Source organism: Protomyctophum bolini, assembly GCF_963924005.1.
Source record: "Protomyctophum bolini genome assembly, chromosome: 19".
NCBI classification, from domain to species: Eukaryota; Metazoa; Chordata; class Actinopteri; order Myctophiformes; family Myctophidae; genus Protomyctophum; species Protomyctophum bolini.
Window position 1 is genome coordinate 38,094,828 of NC_137880.1, and position 27,147 is coordinate 38,121,974.

The window sequence follows — 27,147 nt, forward strand, 5'->3', positions numbered from 1 at the left end:
GTACTGGTGGGAGGCAGCTGTCCCATTGTAGGTCCCTCCTCCTCCCCGTCCCCCCTGTCCCCATCCCCTGCTGTCATTCGGGCTCTTTAAACTCTCCTCCTGCCTCCTCCTCTCTCTCGTCCGTGACTCGACACCTTTCGTCGTCATCTTATACACGTCCAGAGTGAACAGTTTTTGTACCGAGTTGTGCTCGTTGTAAACTAAGGCTGGGTATGTAATATGTACGGTATGTATGTTGGGGGTAAGAATGGTGGGCCCTTATTGGCTCACCGGTGTAGGGTCCATTGGGCCACGGGGGCCCCGTCTGACTTCAAAGAGAGGGGGTGAAAAAACACAAGAAAAACAACAAAGAATAGCCTACTTTTGCATCCAGCCTGGAAGCGCGAAAACGTGCATTTGCATGTTTTCCCAGCCCGGAAGCACGAAAACACGCATTTGCATGTTTTCCCAGCCCGGAAGCGCGATAACACGCATTTGCATGGTTGTTTTCCCAGCCCGGAAGTGCGAAAACGCAAATACAGATAATTCTGGGGGTCTCTTAATTGACATATTGAAATATTGAGCACCACCACCGATACAGAAACATGAGGTAGGCTATATATGTCATGATGATTTAGAAGACATTTTTATTAAACGTCGACGTCAGGCCAAAATGGGTTAACATACTGTATTTAGTTTATCCTTCCTCTCTCTCGTTCGTCCACTACCTTTTTTCACTGACGAAAACTAAATGGAAACTAAATGGAAACTAAGCTATGACGACTAAGACTAAGACTAAATATATCGACAATTTCGTCATGAAATAAAAACGAGACTAAAATGTTATAAAGGGACTATAGTGGACAAGTGGATCCAGTACAAGTCATTTTACACTTGGTTGCATGCTGAAAATAGCCGATCTATAAGCTTGTAGATTGGCTATTTTCAGTATAAATGTATAAATGTGCCAAAACACATTTCAGTCGACTAAATCACCTGTAGCCGACTAAAATTGCATGACATTTAGTCGACTAAAACTAATACATTCCAGGTGACTAAAACTAAGTCAGTGAAAACTATTGAAGAGACTATGACTAAAACTAAAATAGAAATTTGCTGCCAAAAACACCCTAGAGATGGAGGTGTCCTTACCGCGTCCCTCCCTCCTCCTCCTCCTCCCTCCCTATTCCCCTGGGCTCGCCTCCTCCTCCTAGAGATGGAGGCGTCCTTACCGCGTCCCTCCCTCCTCCTCCTCCCTCCCTATTCCCCTGGGCTCGCCTCCTCCTCCTAGAGATGGAGGCGTCCTTACCGCGTCCCTCCCTCCTCCTCCTCCCTCCCTATTCCCCTGGGCTCGCCTCCTCCTCCTAGAGATGGAGGTGTCCTTACCGCGTCCCTCCCTCCTCCTCCCTCCCTATTCCCCTGGGCTCGCCTCCTCCTCCCCTTTGAGATGGAGGTGTCCTTACCGCGTCCCTCCTCCTCCTCCTCCCTCCCTATTCCCCTGGGCTCGCCTCCTCCTCCTAGAGATGGAGGTGTCCTTACCGCGTCCCTCCCTCCTCCTCCCTCCCTATTCCCCTGGGCTCGCCTCCTCCTCCCCTTTGAGATGGAGGTGTCCTTACCGCGTCCCTCCTCCTCCTCCTCCCTCCCTATTCCCCTGGGCTCGCCTCCTCCTCCTAGAGATGGAGGTGTCCTTACCGCGTCCCTCCTCCTCCTCCTCCCTCCCTATTCCCCTGGGCTCGCCTCCTCCTCCTAGAGATGGAGGTGTCCTTACCGCGTCCCTCCCTCCTCCTCCTCCGTCCCTATTCCCCTGGGCTCGCCTCCTCCTCCTAGAGATGGAGGTGTCCTTACCGCGTCCCTCCCTCCTCCTCCTCCGTCCCTATTCCCTATTCCCCTGTGTTTCTATGTCTCAGTCGTTATTCGATTTTTCAAAAATAGCCAGACCTACAAGCTCGTAGCGCACAAGATCTGCTAAAGTACAACATGCTTAAAACGTCAAAAGGGGTTCCCGCCCCAAAATGTGTTAAGGTTTTACAATCGTTGCTGTCGGGAGAAAACCTCATAACTCCATTTTTTAGGTTTTATTTTTTTAAAGTTTTGTATAAATCAGTGTTATTGAACTCCCTTTACGACGTGCTGTTTGCTTTGGACAAAACCTCTTAACTCCATTGGAACCTCAACATGTCTACTAAAGCAACTAACTCCACCACCTCTCCTCCCTCTCAATCATGGAAGTAATTGACAATAATATAAAGTCACAACACCAACTTTGATGAGGCCGTATTGCTTTCGTTTTAAAAATATACGTTTTTCTTAATTTCCTGAAAAATGTATATTTTACGACAACAGAGATATGCTTCACACAGAAAGGGCCTTTCTGTGTGGAGTTTGCATGTTCTCCCTGTGTCCCCTAGGGTAGGTACCCTCACATGTTCTCCCCTAGGGTAGGTACCCTCACAAAAAACATGCAGTAATCCTGGTCTCTAAACTGCCTCCCCCTGGCCAGCCGGGGCGCCTGATGGAGGGGAAAGGAACTGGTTGGAATAACGTGTTCCCTCCACGCGCTACGACGTCCAACCAGGGAAACTCCCCCCTGTCAGGTGGAAAGGAGCAACTTGGACACTCAGGCATGAAGGAAGCATGAGTTCAAGTCCGTTGCTCTCCCCTTGTCCCCCATATATGGGGACTAGGTTGGTCTCCCCTTGTCCCCCATATATGGGGACTAGGTTGCTCTCCCCTTGTCCCCCATATATGGGGACTAGGTTGGTCTCCCCTTGTCCCCCATATATGGGGACTAGGTTGGTCTCCCCTTGTCCCCCATATATGGGGACTAGGTTGCTCTCCCCTTGTCCCCCATATATGGGGACTAGGTTGGTCTCCCCTTGTCCCCCATATATGGGGACTAGGTTGGTCTCCCCTTGTCCTCCATATATGGGGACTAGGTTGGTGGAGGGTGTGTAGAGCCCAGGATCACATTAGATGATTGACACAGGGGTGAAAAATGGGTTACAAAATCGTGGGATAAAGAAATATATTAAAATAAAGAAAGACGAAGGTCCTTGGTGTGATCCATGGTCAGGCCATGCCCTTTGGATTGTTTATTGTATTAATATATATATATATATATATATATATATATATATATATATATATATATATATATATATATATATGATATGGTTGATGATGCTGCTGCGTGTTTGGTCGTGTAAACTAATTTAAACTTTTTATTTGTTTATCTTTTCTATCTTTGTTTTATTCATTTATTCATACATTATGCCCATGCATACGTATTCTGTTGTTGTTGTTGCTTGCGTTTGTTTTTTCTGTTTTTGTAAAAGAAATCTAAATAAAGTACTGATCATAAAGACGAAGGTGGAACACAAACCACATTTTATTCTTCCAACAGATATAGAAATATACATTTTAGTGTGAAAACAACCTTTCTAACTTAACCCATTCTGAACGGGAACCCGTTTTGGTGTTAGCATCATGTCGTGCTTTAGCTATTGAAAAATAGCAGACCTACAAGCTCGTAGCGCGCCACCGAGTGGCGCGCTACGAGCTTGTAGGTCTGCTATTTTTGAAAAATCGAAGAACCACTGACATTTTTTAGAATCTGATCTCAGGTCAGAATGGGTTCATCAGACCAGTGTGTGTGTGTCCAGTGGAAACCTCGCATGAATCTGATCTCGGGTCAGAATGGGTTAAACTAATAAAACCGATAGAACCGGCGTGTGAATTCTAAGGCCTGAGCAGCAGCAGAGGGTAGAGAGAGAGAGACACTCGCTGACGGTTGAAAAGTGTGTGAAATCCGATACCAGCAGGTCAGACTCAGCACGCAGAGAGAGGTCGGTCAGTCAGTCACTGTCTCCCAAGACAGAAGCTCTGTATTGGTGTCGGGTAGCGACCATGACACGCTGAAATCAGAAGCAACAGAATCCAGCACGTCCATATCTAATATTCAACCTTTAGAACCCTTCTAGAGTTCACAGCAGCTCAGCACACTCACACTCACACTGTAACTGGGTTTCCTTTTTAACATATAAAATTAAAAAGAAAAACAGCATGATTGTAAACGAGCCAAAGAAAATATTAGCTTTTTCAAGTGCAAGAATTAGCAGCAAACCCCCCCCCCCCCCCCCCCCCCCCCCCCGGATGAAGCCAAACATGCCCTGTGGCTTTGTTTGGACATTTCCACTGACTTTCCTCCGAGGTCAGATCAGTTAAAGGTGCTGCGCCTCAGAAGTAGGAGAGACAGGAATCGAGATGTTCATTGATCTTGGATTCGTGGACCTTGACTTGGCACACGGGACAGCTGACGCCATCGGAGGACGAGGAGGAAGAGGAGGAGGAGGAGGCAGGTACAGTACGCGGTCCAGAGGTAGACGGGACAGAAGGATTGGACGAAGGGAAGGAAGCGTTTGTTGCCTGGTGTGAGGAGGAGGAGGAGGAGGAGGAGGAGGAGAAGGGGGGTATTTTGGCTACCACTGCAGAAGAGGAGGGGGGGCCGACCCATGACCGTTTCGCGGCTGGAGACGTCGTCGGCGACTCCTCGCTGCTGCCCTGCAGCGCCTCCCGGAGGAAGCTCATGAGGTCCGCTCCCGAGTCATCCAAGACGAGGTCCGCTCCTCCAGAGTCACGCAATGGTCTCTTCCTAGACACGCCTCCAGATCCAGAGATGCTGCCTCCTCCTGCTGCAGTCTCATCCGGTGGCTTTGAAACTGTGGCCGAGGGAGAAGAAGAACTCGACGTCTTGAGGGACGGTCTTCTGTTGAAGATGTCCGCTATGGAACCGTTTGTGGTCGACCTCGGGTCTCCTCCTCTCCCTTCGACGATGCCGGAGGATGGGATACTGCTGGCCCCCGCCGTTCCCGTTCCACGACGGGGAAGGGGCTTGGGGAGTCTAACCGGTGAGCCGTTGACGTTTGTGAAATATCGGGTGTTGCCGACGGACCTCTTCTTAGGCGGCCCCTGGACCTTAGAGGGTGGGGGGTTCCAGGGGGAGGCAGGGACCTGAGGGGAGGTCTGGGACGAAGGGGAGAAGAGGGGCTTCTTCTTCGGAGAGAAGGCAGGGCTTGAGGAATTCCCTCCTCCTCCTCCGAGGGTGAGTCCTTTCCCACTGAAAGGAATGAAACTCCGGATGTCCTGTAAGCCGGAACCTGACAGGGGAGAAAATAATGTTAATAATAATGTTTTGACCTGAGAAAATATTTAAAAAAAAAGTCTTCTCTACATCCTGACAGTTTACCATTCTGACCTGAGATCAGATTCTAAAAAATCTCTTCTACATCCTGACAGTTTTCTGAAAAAGCTATGTTTTCTATGCTATGTCAGTCGTTCTTCGATTTTTCAAAAAGAACAGACCTACAAGCTCGTAGCGCGCCACTCGGTGGCGCGCTATTGAGCTTGTAGATCTGCTATTTTTCAATAGCTATAAAGCATAACATAATGCTATAACACCAAAAGGGGTTCCCGTCCCCAAAATGGGTTAAATGATGAACTACTACTTACAGCTACTATATAATGCTTTTTATAAATAATGGTCTATTCCTGCTGTAAAGTATTTCATGTGCGTATACTTGATGAGACTCACTGGTCATCTCTTTACAATAAATGTTTGCACTATTGTGCATTTTGGCCGACATAATGGGAATAGGTTTTCCGTACAAAATATGACTAAATATTCAGCTTGGGAGGCTTATTAACTAAGCTAATGAACTTACCACATGATTTACTGTATTCAAAATCATCTCTCGTCACTCCATACACGACACATAAACATAGCCTCTATTAGACCGCTTTACTTCATGTTTGTTTACATTTTCAATTCAATGAAATGTAACTGAAATTAACTACTGAATATCATTGTTTTTTCACAAGTTGTTACTATTTCCATTGAGATAGTAAGATATCGGATTAACTAAATTACTAGTAGTTTAGAGACACGATTGTTTCATGAGTCGATAATCATGCAGTCTTTTGATAAAATATCAGGAATGGAGCTGTGAGACTGTATATATCTTTTTCTCCACTGAATCTTTGCCTATTTACGCTAAATTAATCTATTTTTTATATGCCCGAAATAAATACGGATGCTACGGTTCATGTGTTTATGACGCTTGAAGTTGAAATGTAAAATAGTGTAACAAACAATACATGCCTGCCTAGAATGAAAGGCACTTTCACTAGACAGTGGAATCAAATTACTTTTAGGGTATAGTTTGAATTGCTACCACAATGGACACTACAAAAAATGTCCTCAAAAACTCTAACGAATCACTGCATGCTTTGGAAAGTGGTCTGACGGCACACAGGAGTAATGTGAAGCATACCCTGTGATTCAGTCAATGGCGTAAACATGGTCAGATCACCGGTCACTGTTCCATTAACCCATTTTGGGAGGGAACCCCTTTTGGTGTTTTAAGCATTATGCTACACTTTAGCTAACGAAAAATAGCAGATCTACAAGCTCATAGCGCGGCACCGAATGCCGCGCTATGAGCTTGTAGGTCTGCTATTTTTAGAGAATTTGTGAAAATGTGTCGCAAATCTTTGAATATATATTCTTTCAGAGCGAATGTTTTTAACCCATTTAGGCCTGACATCGAAATAAAAAAAAAAGTCTTCTGAAAGAATATATATTCAAAGATTTGTGCCGCATTTTCACGATGTAAAAAAAAACAAAAACATAATGCTTAGTTAAAACACCAAAAGGGGTTCCCGGCCAGAATGGGTTAACTCAAATATTTGCTTCTTGGGGGTCCCTGGAACAACATATTTGGGGGTCGGCGGCCAAATACATATCATTCTATGCTTTCTTGACATGAAATTGTTTGAGCACCACCGACGTAGAAACATGGGTTTCTCAGAAAACTGTCATCATCATCAGGTCTAAATGGGTTAAATGCTAAATGCTAAATCACCTGTGGTCTGCGGTCTGGAACTCTTGGCGTTTCCTGGATCCTGGAGCACCTCAGGGGTCTTGGTGGGTCTGGAACTCTTGCCATTTCCTGGAGCCTGGAGCACCTCAGGGGTCTTGGTGGGTCTGGAACTCTTGGAGTTTCCTGGAGCCTGGAGCACCTCAGGGGTCTTCTGGTCTTTGCTGCCTGCCACTGCTTTCCCCTTCTTCTTGTAGCCCTCTGGCTCCTTCACCTTGACGTAGGCTCCTCCACAGCTGCGTCGGTGGTCCTCCCACCAGTTGTCCAGAGCGGAGGGCGCGCGGTTCATGGCCCGTTTCACGTAGCCCAGGTAGGGCTTGCGGGTCTGGCAGGGCCCGTTGCAGCGCCACCAGTGGGTCCGGTACGCATCCACCTCGTCATTGAAGGAGTGGTAGATCTGTGCCGACGAGTGGAAGGAGCGGGAGTGAGAGACGAGAGAGAGAAGAGGATTACCCAGAGAAAGACAAACAATACTGGAATTGAATTCATGGATTTATTTTAGTTTGAAAAGCCATGAGGAAATGTACATATGTGTTGCTTTAAATTATTATTGTTATATCACTTACTGTTACTTGTGTTAACTTATTATTCATGTCATGTGTGAGTGGGTAGGACCCGAATGGAAACAAGGCCGCAAGGTCTTTCTTCGGTGAGATCCTTTTTTTGGACATAAATGCCTGACTGTATACATTGTGCTGTTTGCATTTATGTTGCCTAATAAAATATTCAATCAATCAATCAAAAAATGCATTGGAGTCAGTGTAACGGTTTGCATTGCTGCAGATATAATGGAATGACTTACGGATATTTTGGTCCCCGTGTCCGCGTTGATTCTGTGCATGTGCTTACAGAACTCTGGCCCGTGTCCGTCTCTGTCCCGGTTGTTTGCGGTCACAAAAAGCAGCGCATGGATCATTTCATGCAGGAGTGTCTGGGGGAAGTGTTGAGCACAATTAGCATCGTAGTCGTAAAGTATATTCTGACCTGAGATCAGATTCTAAAAATCTCTTCTACAACATCCTGACAGTTTTCTGAAAAAGCTATGTTTCTATGTCAGTGGTTCTTCGATTTTTCAAAAATAGCAGAGCTTGTAGATCTGCTATTTTTCAGTAGCTAAAGCATGACATGATGCCAACACCAAAAAAGGGGTTCCCGCCCAAAATGGGTTCATAACATTGCCCTTTTCTCTGCATAGCCATTAGTCAGACTTGATATGTCAATTCAATTGTTTTACATACGATTTGGGGGGTAAAGTTCCTATCGTGCAAAGTGCAAAGATCTGTCCAACTACAACTAATCTCTCATGGGGTCAAATATTTTCTATTGTACGTAACGTCATCAATTTGGCAGTCCTTGAGGTGCATTGTATTTTTGAGGGGTGCCAGCCCCTTTATACACAGGTTTGATGTGTGTCGTTAGTTCAATGTTTGTTTTGTAGACGCCACATTGACAATGAAGGGAAAAATGCAAGTCATAATGCGCCTCATTATACGTCATATCGTCTCTTTATTGTTAATGGCGTTTAATGTTTGTGTTGGCACCGTTTGTTTTACATATCACCGTTACACCAGTAAGACGCGCAAACGCGGGAAGCGAACGCAGCTCGTACATATTTGGGTTTTGGACGTATAGCTGCTTTGGGGACTCCTTATATGGTTATGGCTGAGTCATGGTGACGTAATCATTCAGCTATATAATATATGGGCACAAAAGCGGGACAGACAGACACATCACTCAGCTCCATATATGGGCACAAAGGGGGGGGAAACGGACACGCACACAGACAGACAGACATGATCTGCTAGGTCTCATAGTAAGTGCTCACTGTGTTCGCAATCACCTAATCAACTAGCCCCATATGTGCCCTCTCTCCCTACGCTCATTCTGTATCTCCGAGATGAGGTCACACACTGGGCCCCTCCCACCGCGTTTCAGAAACGGCGCAAGTTTCCACAATACACGTTTTTGACCCTTTTCGCCACGATGAATCCAAAACGTGAAGGGGCAGAAAGGGTTTACACTAATTCAACCTTGACAGGTTTACTGCCAGGAATGGTATACTCCAGGTTACTGTCGCTGCGATATACAACATACAACTTTTGTTTTATGTGTTTAATCCGCCATATTGTAATAAATAAAAATAAACTCTGTCTTCGCTGCGGAGATAAGAGACTAGATGGTTTCGTTTTGATGACGAAACCGGAAATCGTCACATGCTGTGGGCTGCTAGGGCTTCTGGGAAATTGAGGCCAATGCAAATTAATGGGGTACAACGCCTCATGGAGGCGGGTCTTGTGTGCGTCTTCCGGGTGCACCAAGATGGTGGATGGTACGATCGGATCATAACAAACCGAGGGACCTTTTTTCGCTGGATTTTCGCGGATTAAAAGCCCAGATAATTCAGCGTATGCTCTAAAGATAATACAACAATCTCGGCAGTGAAGGGGGGTTGATTAAAATGCGGGTTACGCGTTTAAACCAGTCAAACTGTTAACAACGCCCAAGAAAATCCAACTAGCCATTTGAACCGAGCCTTTACCTCCCGTCTTTTGTCAGTCGCTTCCATGTTCATCAAGGAAGTCGTGCGCGTGCGGCCGTGCACGTCGAGTGAACCGAAGTCAGTTGGTCATTTTCGACCAGGGGAGGCGCCGGGGAGGCGCTTAAAGCTTTTCACAACTTCCTTGATAAACATGGAAGCGACAAAAGACGGGACGTAAAGGCTCGGTTCAAATGGCTAGTTGGATTTTCTTGGGCGTTGTTCAAGGTTGAATTAGTGTAAACCCATTTTGCCCCTGCCCCCTTCACGTTTTGGATTCATTGTGGCGAAAAGGGTAAGAAACGTGTATTGTGGAAACTTGCGCCGTTTCTGAAACGCGGTGGGAGCTACAGAATGAGCGTATAGGGAGAGGGCACATATGGGGCTTTCTAATAGACATGAGTTGACACTTCACACGTGACGGGTCACGGTGTGATGTTTTTTTTAGAAATACTTGAACAGAGTATCAGTGTTTTACCTCCACCAGGTCACGTCTGGGGCGGAGCTTCAGGAGGGGCGCACTGAGTCTGATGGAACACAGTCCCCCGCGACCTTCGTAAGAGCACACACCTGCACACCTGGAAGGGGGAAATCAGATAGGATATTATTATTTAGTTAGTATCATTTATTTTATATAACACTGTACGTTGTAGTTAATTCCCCAGTGTATTAATAATAATGTGTCCAATGGGCTCTATGCACACACGCGACATTTTGGAAAGTGCTTGGGGGCCCCTCCCTTACTTCCTTCACAGGCGTTACTGATGATACAGTAATGAAGGCTCTGTTCCATTCTGGTCATAACAGAGTCAGGGTTAGTGATACTAATGAAGGCTCTGTTCCATTCTGGTCGAACAGAGTCAGGGTTAATGTCATTAACCCTGACTCTGTTTGACCAGAATGGAACAGAGCCTTCATTAGTATCATTAACCCTGACTCTGTTCGACCAGAATGGAACAGAGCCTTCATTACTGTATCATTATGATACAGTAATGAAGGCTCTGTTCCATTCTGGTCAAACAGAGTCAGGGGTGCTGATAGTCTCACTATTATTGGCTCAGTGGAAACACTGCTACAACAGCAGTGGGTCTCGAAGTGTCCTTGAGTGGGTTCCAAATGGCCCGTACGGGTCTGTAACTCTGACAGTACGTTTTAACACATTTTCCGGAAGTGCATAATTTGTCTAATATGAGGATGTCCCAAGACCAAGGGGTACAGACTTGAGAGTATTTATATTTACAATACATTGAACTTATTGAAGTATTCATTGATTGAAGTATGTATGTAACAGTTTGCAGAATTACAGTACATTTCAAGCACAACTCAATACAAAAAAACTGTCAATTGTGAGTGGACGACCAACGCTTGTTTACAAGAGGATCCACCATGTTCAATTCATCATAACATTTAGAGACATACAAATATACACAAATATAAACATGTATCAAGACCTTAACAGGAGCCCTTGTACAAGGTTTCTTTGACTATGCATCCACCTCCTGGTACCACAGCACCTCAAAGGCCCTTAAAACAAGGCTCCAGACCTCCCAAAACAAACTGGTCAGGCTCCTACTTGGCCTCACCCCCCGAACCCACCTCACCCCTGCCCACTTTGACAGGCTGGGATGGCTTAGGGTCGACGACAGAGTACAGCATCTTGCAATGGGTCTGGTCCACAAGATTAGATACACCACCAAGATACCCATGTACCTGTCTAAATACTTCCTTAATGTAAACGAAGTCCACACCCACAACACCAGAGGGAGTGCAACAAACCATGTACAACCCAGATTCGGCACAAACAAGGGACTAAATTCTTTTCGCTCCTATGCGACCAAAATGTGGAACGCCCTACCAACAGTCATTAAGACATGTGAATCCCTTGGCTCCTTCAAAACTGCTCTCAAAGGGCACCTACGGATGGCTGCAATTCGAAACTGGCCTCTGTAAAAGCTGAATTTTTATCTGGATTGTACTATGTTTTTGTATGGACATGGTGTTGGGTGCCTGCACATATGCACACATGGCATCAACGCATGGTGTTGTGTGCAGGCGCCCTACACTCTGTCTTTGTACTATGGATTGTACTATGTTTTTGTATGGACGTGGTGTTGGGTGCCTGCACATACGCACACATGGCATCAACGCATGGTGTTGTGTGCAGGCGCCCTACACTCTGTCTTTCGTTTTCTTTTCTTTTATCCCCCTGTTCCCCTCACTGTATATATATTTTTTTCCCTTTTCGCTTCCTATATGATGAATTCCTGTTCTGTTCTTTAACTACATAGAAGTGTCTATTTGTTTGTCTCTAAATGTTTTGATGAATTGAACAATGTGGACCCTGTTGTAAACAAGTGTAAGGCTTAATTGGGTCGTCCACTCACAGTTAACAGTCTTTGTATTGAGTTTGTGCTTGAAATGTACTGTAATTCTGCAAACTGTTAATAAAGATTTCAATCAATCAATCAGTGAGTGACTATGCTAAACATGATGCACAATTTGTGACAATTCAATTAATTTAAACCAAAAGTATGTCAAATATGATCATCTTGAAAAGTACATATGGGGGGTCCCTGCCTGACTTACAGTGTCATTCTGGGGCTCCACTTGACCTCGACCCCGTTGAGTTTCCCCCAGAAGAACCTGTCGTTGAAGGTCAGGAACATGGCTCGGACGTCGGGGCTCGGGTCCAGCATCTCCCACGACTCATCCACGACGGACAGCGGCCTCTCTGGGTCTCTGCTGCCGTGACCACCACCTCCACCTCCACCTCCTCGAGCTGGCTCCACGGTGGTGGGCTTATTATAATTATTAGTATAATTATTATTACTCACGTTGTTATTACTTTGAGTGGAATCGCTGCTCGGCCACAGCGAGCCCGACGACTCGTGTTCAATGTCGAACTGCTCCTGCAGCTGCAGGGCGAGGATAAAATCTGCGTCCAATCCGTCCATGTCTGTCTGTTGTTGATCAACAACAGAAGAGGAGACGAGACGTGGCTGGCAAAGAAAGTGCTTTACGTGTTTGGGAATGTAGATTGTAGCCGTTTAGCTAACTGTTGTAGGGCTCTGTATCAAACATATGGAAACAGACAACACTACTCTACTATAATATCACATCATAATTAATTAATAACCTCGTTTTCCTAACGTTTTCTTCTCGTCACGACCGTAAAGATAGATTCAGGCGCCAGTTGTTTTTAGGTTTGCACTTTGTTGTTCCGGGGCAACGGGGGCATAGACTGGTTCCGGGGCTTTTTTTTATCGAGAGAGGAGAGGAAGAGAGGAATTCTGGGATATGTAGTTTCTCCAGGTTGCCAGTGCGGGCTAAGGGAAAACGTAACCCTGCGTTTACCGTTTTTGCAGCCACAACAAAAAGCGATATCATTTATTTACTCATCACCCAGTATTTCGTGTTCGTATTTACATTATATGTTCACCATAGGGGTAAAAACTACTGTAATATTATTAATAACTCGGTTCATTATTAACGTGTCGTCACACTGGGTTGGACACTTGTTGGCCACCGATATTGTTCCTGACCCTCGTGATGTTCCAGGCAGTGTTGCCGTGTCCGCTTATTATAAGCGACTTTGGGCATCTTTTTCTGTAAAGTACGTTGTGTATTATTGATTGACGATGTATTTATTAACAGTTTGCAGAATAATTACAGTACATATGAAATATATGTAAATATTGGTAGTTGCGGATTGAGTTTTTGGGGCTTATTGTTAAAGTTAATGTCGTTTAAAACCATTTATTATTCTCACACAGAATATGAATGTATTTGTTCAACTAAAGGAGGACCCTACATCCAGAAATACTTTGTGCCAGGGACCCCCATTACAAGATTACTGTTGAACTTGTTGATAACAATTATCAATTATTATTTGAAAATAGCAGATCTGCTTATTCTGCTATTTTCAAATGGCATGAGTAGTCAGTCAGGCTTCTTTTGGGCTTGTTTTCAAGCTATTCTACCAGTTCTATTCAAAATAGAACTGGTTGCTTATTTCTCTCACACAATCTGGCAACACTGGTTTCAGGGTGGGTGTCAACCCAGGGTCCAGCTTCCTGTTTATTGTTTGGGTCACTGCTGCTGTTGTGAGCCTCTTCTTCCTTTCTTCAATTTCGTTATTTTAATAACGTTAATAACAGTTAACGTTCGATAGTTTACAGCGTTTTGGGCGTGCAGGTAAGGTAACCACTTAGGAAGGACCATGGCGGACACGACGGGGAGTCGGCTGCGCAAGCAGCTGGAGTCGGCCAACTTCGACCCGCAGCACTACGTCAAGCAGCTGTCCCAGCAGTCCGACGGCGACAGGGACCTCCAGGAGCACCGCCAGAAGATCCAGACGCTGGCCGACGAGACGGCGCAGAACCTGAAGAAGAACGTCTACAAGAACTACCGGCAGTTCATCGAGACGGCCAAGGAGATCTCCTACCTGGAGAGCGAGATGTACCAGCTCAGCCACATCCTCACGGAGCAGAAGAGCATCATGGAGAGCATCACGCAGGTAGGCAGGGGTGACCACCAGATGACCCTCTTTGCGTGGGACAGTGAAGTCCCTCCTCATTATTACCAAGACTTTTCAGGCGTCCCACAAATTGAGACCCTGTCCCACATTGTGACTGCAGGGTCTGGCAGGCAATTGCATCAGTGTTCAAATTCAAATGCCCTAATAGTTCGTCCCCCTTTATTAGTTGGCCTTCTGTTGTAAAGCTCTCTCATTGTCTCTTCCTGCGAGATGTGTTTATTCTTGTTAAAATAGCATAAAAATAAAGCATGCTTTTAAAACAAAATGTGACTCTTCATGTGACCACCGCGCCTCTGACTGTAGGTGGCGCTACCCGTTCAAAACACATAAAAAATAACGGTAGTTGGTCGCACATACCAAGACTTCAGTTCAAATTGTTTATTTTCATATTGTCCTGTGCTGTCCCTGTTCAAATATGAAATAAACAATTTGAACTGAAGTCTTGGGTGTGTGCGACCCACTACCGTTATTTTTTTAAACAAAATGTGAGACACCACAGAGGAGTTTATAAATTACAGCCAATAGGCCTATGGTCGAATATGACATCAAGGCCTTTAATAGCAACTCAAGCAGTAAGTTGCTAACCCGCTAGTCCAGTATCGCTTGTGTGGGACTAGTTTTTTGCCACTCATTAGGCATTCCTGCATAAGTTCCGGGTTTGATGATGATGTCACGCGCATACCCTCCATCTCTAGAACAAAGAAATCAAATTGCATGTAATTTATAATGGAAAAAGTTGGTGGCGCATTCTTCTTGTTCTCATTGTTATCTCTGAGCAACATTCCGAATTAACCGTAAGTTGGGTTTGGCAACAGAATGTTAGCAGAATAGTTTATTGATATTTTAAGGCATGTGCACTCTTGAGATTTACTTCTGTCCCTCGATCTAACGAACCGTCTGGATGTTGGTCACCCTACAACAACACGCAGGCCCTGCTGTCCACGGACAAGGACGAGACGTCCAAGGAGATGCTGGCCGCCTTCCCCAAGGAGACGGAGGAGGTGAAGCAGCGGACGCTCACCTCGCTGCTGGAGAAGGTGGAGGGCGTGAAGAACATCCTGGACACCCCGGGGAGGCACCTGGTCTACAACGGGGACCTGGCCGAGTTTGACGTGGACAACATGGCCCTCATCCAGAAGGTCCACGCCTTCCTGATGAACGACTGCCTGCTGGTCGCCACCTGGCTGCCCAACCGCCGCGGCACGGTCAAGTACCGCTACAACGCCCTGTACGACCTGGAGAGCTTCGCCGTGGTCAACGTGAAGGACAACCCGCCCATGAAGGACATGTTCAAGATCCTCATGTTCCCCGACAGCCGCATCTTCCAGGCGGAGAACAGCAAGGTCAAGAAGGAGTGGCTGGAGATCCTGGAGCAGACCAAGAAGAACAAGGTTGTCACACGCACGTCCAAACATCACATTTTTCATCAAATTTAGAGGCCCTCATCTATGGAACTCCCTATAGATGCTTCAATTAAATCCTAATTATCCTTGCCAATATTCAAAAAAACATCTAAAGAAATATCTTATTTCTTCCTCTCTGTAGATTACATGTTTTTACTTTGATGCGTTATATTTTCTTTTGTGTGTTTGTTGTTGTATTGTTAATTTCTGTTTTTTGTGCAATCTGTGTTTTTATTTCTTTACTGCACAGCTGCCCCCCTTTGCCAACTTGTAGATTTATGTACTGTTCTTTATGAACTTTTAATCTTTTAAAGCTATGTCCTCTTCCTACAGGAAAGGATTCCATATAAGGGCCGATTCATACTCCTATTTTACCGCTGTTTCGGCGCTGTAGTGCCGAAATGATTTCGGCTCGTCAGAAATTTTCAGTAGCACCGAAGAGCCGACTTTAGGACGGTACCCGCCCCCCCCCCCCCCCCGAACCTCAAATGACGTCAAATTGTAGGCTCTACAGAGCCGAACCGACTTTTATTCGGCCCTAAGCCTTCTGGCTTCTTCCTTTCCTTTCCTTGCATTGTTAGTATTTTTGTTTCTTTGATATGTCATTGTCTATTTTTTTGTACTACAACATGCTAAATAAATAAAACCTAACCCTAAAGGTGACCAAGGACCGGCACAAGAAGGAGGAGGTGGAGCCGCCGGTCCTCCTCCTGCCCAACTCGCCCGTGAGGACCGAAGCGCCGTCGTCCACCAACCCCTTCGACGACGAGGACGAGGCCGCGCCCCTCATGGACTCCTCCCAGGAGGCCGCCGGCGTGGGCGTGAACGTGAACCTCGCCCTGGAGTGGATCCAGGAGCTGCCCGAGGACCTGGACGTGTGCATCGCCCAGCGCGACTTCGAGGGCGCCGTGGACCTGCTGGACAAGCTGAGGGAGCACCTCCGGGACGCGCCCGCCGCGGCCCAGGGGGTCAAGGAGCTGCGGGGCCGGGTGGAGGAGCGCGTGCGGCAGCTGACCGAGGTGCTGGTGTTCGAGCTGTCGCCGGACCGCTCGCTACGCGGCGGGCCCAAAGCCACCCGGCGGGCCGTGTCCCAGCTCATCCGATTGGGTAATGGACGGACTGAGTGTGACTGGTGTCAAGTTTCAAGTTTATTGGTCATTTTTTAACCCATTCTGACCTGAGATCAGATTCTAAAAGTGTCTTTGATTTTTCAAAAATAGCAGACCTACAAGCTCATAGCGCGCCACTCGGTGGCGCGCTATGAGCTTGTAGATCTGCTATTTTTTGAATAGCTAAAGCATGACGTAATGCGAACACCAAAAGGGGTTCCCGCCCAGAATGGGTTAAAATACACACACCTTGTACAATGTATTCAGGGGTTTTCGTTATTGACCAAAAGGGAGTGTTTTGGCAGAAGCCTCAGTTTATATAATGCCAGCCCTTTTAATATTCAAAATAGCTATAAAAAGGATGAAGATACAAAACTAACTAGGGGCACGGTGGCACAGTTGGTAGTGCTGTCGCCTCACAGCTAGAAGGTCCTGGGTTCGATTCCCACTGGGGACACTGTGGGCACTGGCGGCGTGTTCCCTCCTCCGCCCATACCCGAGGTGGGGGTTGGCGATAGGGCCTTTCTGTGTGGAGTTTGCATGTTCTCCCCGTGTCCCCTAGGGTAGGTACCCTCACAAAAACATGCCGTAATCCTGGTCTCTAAACTGCCTCCCCCTGGCCAGCCGGGGCGCCTGATGGAGGGGAAAGGAACTGGTCGGAATAACGTGTCCCTTCCACGCGCTACGTCCGGCCGGGGAAATTCCTCTCTGTCAGGTGAAAAGAAGCAGCTTGGACTCCTCATGCATAGAAGGAGGCATGAGGTCAGTCCGCTGCCCCCCCAGGTTGGCAGAGGAAGTGTAGCGCCCAGGATTACATTAGATAATTGGCACTGGGTGAAAAAGAAAACTGGGTTACAAAATCGTGGGATAAAAATTATTAAAGAAGATACAAAACTAAAAAAAAGACAAAACAAAAAACTAAAACATACAAACAAAAAACGGAGAAGGGCAACAAAAATTATAATTATAATAATTAATAATAATGGTAATGATGATGATAGTAATAATAATAAACAAAGGAGGATCACACCTACAGTATATACAGTAGGATCTGCATACGAATATGTATATTTTGTAAAATACACATGCGTGTCCCTTATTTATACTAATTTTGCATTTGACTAGATAGAAGAGGAATATTTCTCTTCCTCTTGCAATTGAAATTCTGAAAGTATCTTAATAATTAAGCATTAATTTATAATTGGTAAATTAACACTCCTTTTTAGGCCATTTAAACTTAAGAATATTACCCTTGGATGTTGTGTGAGTTGTCAACAATTATCACCTTCACCTACCATATTATAATATGTCCACCAGGCCAGTCCACCAAGGCCTGTGAGCTGTTCCTGAAGAACCGCGCGGCCGCGGTCCAGACGGCCATCAGGCAGCTGCGCATCGAAGGCGCCACGCTGCTCTACGTCCACAAGCTGTGCAACATCTTCTTCACCAGCCTGCTGGAGACCGCCAAGGAGTTCCAGATGGACTTCGCCGGGAACACGGGCTGCTACTCCGCCTTCGTGGTGTGGTCCCGGGCGGCCATGAGGATGTTCGTGGACGCCTTCACCAAGCAGGTGGGTGGGAGAGGCTGGGTCTTCACCAAGCAGGTGGGTGGGAGGCTGGGTCTTCACCAAGCAGGTGGGTGGGAGGCTGGGTCTTCACCAAGCAGGTGGGTGGGAGGCTGGGTCTTCACCAAGCAGGTGGGTGGGAGGCTGGGAGATGACCGCACACACACACACGCACACACGCACACACGCACAGAGAGAGACTTTTGTGTCCTAAGCAAAACCCAATTCTGGAATATTTTTGAGCATATGAATTAGTTACATTAAAATGCATTGCAGACATTACCAATGTAAACAGTCATTTTTTTAGGGCACCAAAAGTAAAACATTGTACCTATCATCTAATATTTAGCCCTTCTATCTAAGAGCTGACTTGGTCAATTTTGCAGCCGGGATGTCGAACTAATTTTAGGGGGGACGAAAGATGACTTGAGTTGATAATGATACACCCACATCAAGTCACCTTTCGTTTCGTCGCCCCAAAAATGGGTTGGACATCCCTGCTGGACGGCGCTCGCACAACGTTTACGTACACGGCTGCCCTCTCCAGACCACAAAAGCAGCGTGAAAGAAACGCAAATGCCTCTCCTTTCCTTACCTTCCTCCATGCCACATACCGGAAGGAAGGCAGCATTCAGGAGAATAGAATAGCTTTTTTCCCCCCCTGAAGTCTCCTGAACTTGAACACAGTCAGTATTTGGCGTTGGAACACATTTGTTTCTAAATCCATGTCGTTACACACCGACCGCATCTCCAGTAGCTAAAGAGTGCTGGTTTGCGCCCCGACGCTGCGACGCGTTGAGAGCTTGTAGATCAGCTATTTTTTGCAGTTTTTGTCCAAAAGTGACCATAACAGGATCTCAGCCCCTGCCCCCTCTAACCACTCCCTCCCTCCCTGTCCTCCCAGGTGTTTGACAGTCAGGAGAGCCTGTCGACGGCGGCGGAGTGCGTGAAGGTGGCCAAGGAGCACTGCAGGCAGCTGAACGACATCGGGCTGGACCTGACCTTCACGCTGCAGTCCCTCCTGGTCAAGGACGTCCGGGCGGCGCTGACCAGCCAGAAGGACATCATCATGGAGGCCACCAAGCACCGCAACTCGGAGGAGATGTGGAGGAGGATGAACCTCATGACGCCCGAGGCGCTGGCCAAACTCAAGGTGATTCTCCTTGGGATTTTTAGCAGTTTTTACTGTGTGTTGTGTGTGTGTGTGTGTGTGTGTGTGTGTGTGTGTGTGTGTGTGTGTGTGTGAGTGTGTGTGTGTGTGTGTGAGTGTGAGTGTGAGTGTGAGTGAGAGTGAGAGTGACAGTAAGGGCTACATCTTGCACCACCCCTTATCCCTAAACTAATTTGCCATTTTTTTTTACGATTTAAAAAAACCTTTTAACCCATTTTGACCTGAGATCAGATTCTAAAATAATGACAGTTTTCTGAAAAAGCTATGTTTCTATGTCAGTCGAAAATGCACTCTTGAGATTTTTTGCCTCCATCACCAACCCTGGCCAATTTGTTTTTTAAATCCTGTATTCCTGTGGTCTTGGTATGGTAAAAAGTTATTTCTTTTTAAAAAGCGCTTTCATCCATGGTTCTCTTCTTTCACACCACCAACCACCACCAGGATGAGATGCGCGCCTGCGGCGTGCACAGCTTCGAGCAGCACACGGGCGACGACTGCTGGGTGAACCTGAGCTACACGGTGGTGGCGTTCACCAAGCAGATGATGAGCTTCCTGGAGGAAGGGCTGAAGCTCTACTTCCCAGAGCTGCACATGCTGTTCCTGGAGAGCCTGCGCGAGGTCATCCTGGTGGCCGTGCAGCACGTGGACTACAGCCTGCGCTGCGAGCAGGACCCGGAGAAGAAGGCCTTCATCGTGCACAACGTGGCGTTTCTGCACGACACCGTGCTGCCGGCGGTGGAGCGCCGCTTCGAGGAGAGCGTGGGCAAGCCGGCCAAGCAGCTGCAGGACCTGAGGAAGACCACCGGCCGGCCGGTCCGGGTCAACCCCGAGAGCACCACGTCCTTGGTTTAAAAAACTATGTGCTTTTCAGTCACCAGGAGGTGTAGAGAGAGAGAGAGACTGCTGCTGGGCAGTGTGTGTGTGGGGCACTCGAGTGGGCCGTTGATAAATTCTCCTGGGCACATGGAACGAGTTGGCTCCTATAGAGAAATTAGTCATATAGCTTGCTTAGTCCACGTGACCATGGAAATGTCCTGCACATAAATGAGTTGTACAGTAACTAATATGCACATATAGAGTTAATTAATATTGTCACAGGAGGAATCCTCACGACTCATAAGGAGAAAGGTATGACTGACTGAATACAAAGGGATTGACTGAGGGAAGCAAAATGTCCTGGTGAATATTGACCATTTTGTCAGTGCGCAAAAGAGTGAAAAAAAAAGCCCTCAAAAAGTATTGTGCCCATCTACTGTAACGATGCCGAGGAAGGTCAGGAAGACCGAAACGTCGCATTTTGGACATTAAATAAAAAGCTCTTGAACCAGGAAGTGGCCGTGTGCGGGTCTCCCTCCCTCCCTAGTCTCTACGTGTCTGCTGCGTTGTCGCCTGTTATTAGTAAGTCGAGTGTGCGGACGGAGGTCTTCCCTTCAAAAAGCCTTTGTACATTGAATTATTTGAATTAAACATTGTTAAATATGTACAAACGGTTTGTGTTTTGTTTGCCGTAAGAAGCCAGCTGAACGCGGACGCTGTGCTGTGCTTTTGCTGAGCACATGGGGCTGTGTTGTTCTAGTATAAACATGGAAATGTCATGGGTCAAACTAGAGAAAGGCAAAATGGGTTGCGATGATGAGTAAGAGTGCGCCTAATCCACAATATATTTGGGCACAGGACATAATTTTAGGACTGCTTTATTGACTTTGTGGAGATTAACATTAAGCATAATGGCTTCCATTATAGTTGTAATAGTTATAATGTTAAACTAGGATAAAAAAATAAAATTCATCTTACAGTGCTGTTTTCACTAGACTAGAGCACATCGGGTGACAAAAGTGTAAACAGAAACCCACTTGAGTAAACCAAAGACCTGGAGGCGTGGTCAATGCCATTTGGCTATTCTGTGAGTGGCCAAAGAGGTCTTTAGTTTACTCAAGTTAGGGAATAAGACCTGGTAATTAAGACACGCAAAATACAGCTCTATGACTCTCTGACATATCTGCATAAAACCCAAAACTCTGGCTTCGGTGTGGCTCTATTTATGGCGGGACTGTGTGAGGCATGCCAGACAGCAGCAGACTGTCTGTCACATGACATGCAGCAGGGGTGGGCAACTTTGACGATGGAGAGGGCCACTATAGTTCCACGCTCACCCCAGAGGGCCACTATAGTTCCACACTCACCCCAGAGGGCCACTATAGTTCCACACTCACTCCAGAAGGCCACTATAGTTCCACACTCACCCCAGAGGGCCACTATAGTTCCACACTCACCTCAGAGGGCCACTATAGTTCCACACTCACCCCAGAGGGCCACTATAGTTCCACACTCACCCCAGAGGGCCACTATAGTTCCACACTCACTCCAGAGGGCCGCTATAGTTCCACACTCACTCCAGAGGGCCACTATAGTTCCACACTCACTCCAGAGGGCCACTATAGTTCCACACTCACTCCAGAGGGCCACTATAGTTCCACACTCACTCCAGAGGGCCACTATAGTTCCACACTCACCCCACTCACCCCAGCTGGGGCCACTATTATTTCCACACTCACCCCAGAGGGGCCACATTGCATGGTAGTGTTGTAGCAAACATAGCCAATCTACAAGCTCAAAGCGCGTCGCAGCGTCGACACATTTTGAGCTTGTAGATCGGCTATTTTTGCTATCATTTGAATTGAAATCCTTGATAATCTTTTGCTATTCTTTTGAATTGATCACCCCGGCTGGGTCACCTGAGAGAGGGGTATGATGTTGGGAGACCTGAAACCCCGATGACCTCGGGATACATCACTGAGGATACGTCCCAGGTGATGACCTTGGGATACATCACTGAGGATACGTCCCAGGTGATGACCTCGGGATACATCACTGAGGATACGTCCCAGGTGATGACCTCGGGATACATCACTGAGGATACGTCCCAGGTGATGACCTTGGGATACATCACTGAGGATACGTCCCAGGTGATGACCTCGGGATACACCACTGAGGATACGTCCCAGGTGATGACCTCAGGATACATCACTGAGGATACGTCCCAGGTGATGACCTCAGGATACATCACTGAGGATACGTCCCAGGTGATGACCTCGGGATACATCACTGAGGATACGTCCCAGGTGATGACCTTGGGATACATCACTGAGGATACGTCCCAGGTGATGACCTTGGGATACATCACAGGATACGTCCCAGCCAGGTGATGACCTCGGGATACACCACTGAGGATACGTCCCAGGTGATGACCTCGGGATACATCACTGAGGATACGTCCCAGGTGATGACCTCGGGATACACCACTGAGGATACGTCCCAGGTGCATCCATGCATGTATGTATGTATTTTGTTTTAGAATTGGAATCCTGAAAAGTAAGTATTTAGTATTTAATTTCAAAAGCCTTTAATTATAGTTATGTTAACTTTATGAACTAAATACAAATACATTGGACATAAAAAAAAATATATATATGGAGTGTTGTTGGCAGGCAGCTGTAAACAGAAGAGTAACACGTGTCAAATATACAGCAGGGCAGGCTGACCACAAAGGAAGTTGCACTTAATAAAAACCAAACTTGTTAAATTAGTGGCGAGCTCTCCTGCATTCCTGTGAATGGAAAGGCATCATGTGCCAGTCTGCCTGCCAGCAGGTCTGAATTAGTAGCTACCCAGCTAGGGCGCCTAGAGGCGGTGCAGATGTTGTTGTGGTTATTTTAACAAGATAAAAAAAAAAAAAGGGTCGATGCTGGTTTTATGAAACTTTGATGCACGTGACATATGAGTCACATGACTGTCTCTACACAATTTCAGAATGTAGAAGAATTGTTATTTTCAATCAATATTTGCCTGTTATCTGTACTCTGGTATCAACACAGCATGGAATTGTGGACTTGAGTCACATGACTTTTGTTCTGATTGTATTGCTGTATTGTTGTATTGTCCTTTCTGCTTTGGCAATGTAACCGTATGTTTTCTCATGCCAATATAAAGCCCTTTGAATTGAATTTAATTGAATTGAATTGACTGATCTGAGACTTGAATGCTTGTGGATTGTATGGTAAAGGAAAGGTCGGAAAAGGTCAGAATTGATCAGAATGGCCACAAGCAAGCAGCACGATAATTATTACATTGGAGTAAAGTTTATTAGTCTGAAAGAATGTGTCGTCGTGCGACATGCGACTAAAAAAAAAAACCTATGATGTGTTTTCACCTGAAAAGGTTGAGCCAAACGAAGTGTAAATCAGACTTGTGTCACTCAGGATACTGACACAAGTCAGGGTGGAAAGAGTAGGTCAACCAGAGGTTTTCTCTAGAAGTAAATGTTACTTCACTTAACTAAGTAGGCCTATAGAGCGCCGCAGTCCCTCCCCCTTTCAGAAAATCGAGTGGCCCAGGAAATGAAACCCCAATGCATTCTCCCATCGGCACTTCTTATTTAATTTATTTAAAGACGGTTACGCCGCGGACAAAGCCAACTCGGATCGTGACAAATCATAACAATGAACACAATGTTTTGGGCCGATCAAATCATTAGAAAGAAGAAAAGAAAGTCAGGAGACAACACTATTTGTTTTGTTTTTCGTCTTATAAATTATTTGATCGGCCCATTGTTCATTGTCATGATTTGTCACGATCCGAGTTGGCTTTGTCCGTGGCGTAACCGTCTTTAAATAAATTATATTAGAAGTGCCGATGGGAGAATGCATTGGGGTTTCATTTCCTGGGCCACTCGATTTTCTGAAAGGGGGAGGGTTTGAGGACTATTCTGAGTACAATGTAGTCATCATGAAAGAGTCTTGAACATCATTAATGCTCAGGTGGCAACCAATAATTCTCCAAATCGATGATGCTCTCAAAGTGGTGAGTTGTGTTTAGATTTTTTTATTTACTGTATCAAAGATTGGCGTATAAAATGAGTTTCATAAAGCTCATTTAAATAATAAGATCTTCCTGATTGGACTGTACATCATGCTATAGGTTGACTTAATTGAAAGTAGAATTACTAATTAAAACGTAAAAGTACACAGCACTTGTAATTAGTTACTTTCCATGCTGACTGCATTGCATGGCTGTTGAGGAAACAGTAAAAACTCCAGAGATTTATATGGTATCGTTAGCTAATCCTGTTTTCACTGCAGCACTGCCCTCTTGTGGCAGTACTGTAGAATAGCATGGCTTAGAGACGCTTTCTAATAGAGTCAAACATGATTGAAATGTAAATGCTAGAATTTGTAGCCTAGGCTACACAATTCCAACCAGTCAATTATTTGCTGCCATCATTTCCAACAATTTCTCCACAGAAACATGTTCTATTAAATTATCTGAGAAGCTTAATCATTATGTTCATAGCACTATACCATGCCACTCATTTGTATAATGACAACACCATGTGATTTAATTTAGTGATGGTGGTGGTCTGGTCCATAGCCCTAATGTCCTAGAGCTAGAGCTATGGACCAGAGCTGCAGTAGGCTACCCATTCGTTAAACATGAACATGTCTTTGCAGCCCCGTAGAATGTATAAACTATAGCCTGGCATGAGTCAGAGTCAGGCTATATAGCTGGTGAAAATAGGCCAACATTCAGCAAAAGCGTAGACCTTGTATGTAGAAGCACATACTGGTTTGTCCCCCCACACAAGATATCAGAGAGAAATATGGACATGAGGGTATTGATTTGAGCTCACTCTTTGTGGGCACTAACTAACAGAGAGACTTTTCATAATTATGCTACATGCCTGCCTGTCAGTTGTGGAGCAATAGAAAGCTCCTGTTGTAAAGGGTTTCTGTGTATTGTGTATTTTAATGTATTGTACCTTTTTAAAGTTTTGTTTGGACCCAATGTTTTATACATTTGTGTCAATAAAGTAAACTAACTATGATCCTCTACGCCTCAACCCCTTTCATGTTTTGTTTTGTATTCTTATGCCTGCTGATCTTTTGTCGTTTTCTTTTGATGTAAAGCACTTTGTGACTTTGTCTAGAAATGTGCTATATAAATAAATACATTCATTATCATTTCATAAGGACCATTATTTACTCTGCATGCATTTGAGCCCACGGACCACCATTTTAATGAGATTTAGCCCCGCAGACCCAAAACAAAACTAAATGATATTTTGGTTATCGTTGGATAAGATTTGAGTCCACAACTCCATGCTGTGTTGATGTTGGTACCAGAGATAACAGGCAAACATTGATTGAAAATAACAATTCTACATTCTGAAATTGTGTTAGACTTCTTGTGAATTAAGTGATGGCCGATGTGGGCTCTAATAATACTACCAGTAAGACGCGCAAACGCGGGAAGCGAACGCAGCTCGTACATCTTTAAAGGACAACTTTAGTTTTTTTCAACCAAGGTTCATGCATGTTTTAGGTTGTCATTTTTTTTTCATTTGCTGCTTTCTTTCGTTTTAGGGATTTTAGCTGTTTTTGACAGGGGGGCGGGGGCATTCGAGCATGGGGCTAAATATGTATTTTTTTACAACATTTTATATTTTTACTATAGTCCTAATAAACCCCTGGAAATTTCATCTGGCCACAAAACATCACAAGATCTACTGAATGTGTCAAAGTGACATTGAGCCTATATGACACACAGTGTGGCTTCCCCCCAGTATTCACCTTCACATTCAGTAGATCCTGTGATTTATTTGTGGCCAGATGTAATTTCCAGGGGTTTATTAGGACTATAGTAAATAATAAAAATAATAATCTCCATAATATTTTGTAAAAAAATACATATTTAGCACGATGCTCGAATGCCCCCGCCCCCCCCCTGTACAAAACAGCTAAAATCCCTAAAACGAAAGAAAGCAGCAAATGAAAAATAAAATAACACTCCTCTTTTAGTTTCTCTAATGACAACCTAAAACATGAACCTTGGTTGAAAAAAACTAAAGTTGTCCTTTAAGTTAAGTTATTTTTAAGTTAAGTTTTTAACTCAGCCATAACCATATAAGGAGTCCCCAAAGCAGCTCCATATATGGGCACAAGTTGGACCACGCCATCACACTCATGTCACCATGACTCAGCCATAACCATATAAGGAGTCCCCAAAGCAGCTCCATATATATGGGCACAAAAGCGTGACACACGGACAGACAGACAGACATGAGACATGATCTGCTAGGTCTCATAGTAAGTGCTCACTGGCGTTCGCAACTAATAATTTAACATGCGTGGTGGAACCAAAAGTGCCCCTCTTAACGGGATTTCAGCCCCTGCCCCTCTAACACTCTCTGCACGTCACTGTGCGCGCGCGCGTACGTGCGTGTGCGTGCGTACGTACGTGCGTGCGTGTGTTTATGTTGACAAAGAAAGACTGGCCCATATATAGTGTGAAGGCCTCACTATAGCTGAGGATGCCAGCTATCCCACCAGCTGATGAATTGAACATAGTGGACCCTGTTGTAAACAAGTGTAATGCTTAATTGGGTCGTCCACTCTGCAGTTAACAGTCTTTGTATTGAGTTTGTGCTTGAAATGTAGCTGTAATTCTACAAACTGTTAATAAATATTTCAATCAATCAATCTAAACATCTCCCAACAAACTCCACAGAGAAGAAGTTGTTCTTTATGAAGTTTTACTGGTCAAGTTGTGAAACTGTGTAACAACAAAATACAAACATTTCCAAATGACTGTTACAATATACGGAAAGCATGTTGTGTCAAACAAACAGTACAAATCACTTATCTCTTAAAGCTGGTTGTAAAATACATCTGTACAAATGCAAATAACAAAAAACAACATCAAAATAACCTGCCATCATGAACTTATTATTACTCACAACATTGCTTTTAAGCCCAAAGAGAAGACACAAACAGCAGACAGTTAGTAGCCTACACATGGAGCTGAAGACATCTGACCGACTGCAGAGACAGCACAGCTGAATTAATCATGAATGAAT

The 27,147-nt window shown here is 45.4% G+C and overlaps 2 protein-coding genes across 2 annotated transcripts; one reads left to right on the forward strand and one right to left on the reverse strand.

The window, feature by feature from the left end:
* Nucleotides 1-4,215: 4,215 nt before the first annotated feature.
* sprtn (SprT-like N-terminal domain) lies at nt 4,216-12,477 on the reverse strand (the record flags this gene model as incomplete). Its single annotated transcript, XM_080791516.1, has 5 exons — nt 12,037-12,477; nt 9,929-10,028; nt 7,717-7,845; nt 6,900-7,311; nt 4,216-5,135 (listed from the first exon to the last, which is right to left on the reverse strand). The coding sequence occupies exons 1-5, from the start codon at nt 12,402-12,404 to the stop codon at nt 4,216-4,218; spliced, it is 1,929 nt and encodes a 642-aa protein (XP_080647642.1). The 5' UTR covers nt 12,405-12,477.
* Nucleotides 12,478-13,509: 1,032 nt separating this feature from the next.
* On the forward strand, nt 13,510-20,712 carry exoc8 (exocyst complex component 8). The gene is made up of 6 exons (XM_080790817.1): nt 13,510-13,966; nt 14,917-15,378; nt 16,050-16,497; nt 17,817-18,070; nt 18,969-19,217; nt 19,677-20,712. Exons 1-6 carry the CDS (start codon nt 13,670-13,672, stop codon nt 20,085-20,087), a joined length of 2,121 nt encoding a protein of 706 aa, XP_080646943.1. The 5' UTR covers nt 13,510-13,669; the 3' UTR covers nt 20,088-20,712.
* Nucleotides 20,713-27,147: the final 6,435 nt, after the last annotated feature.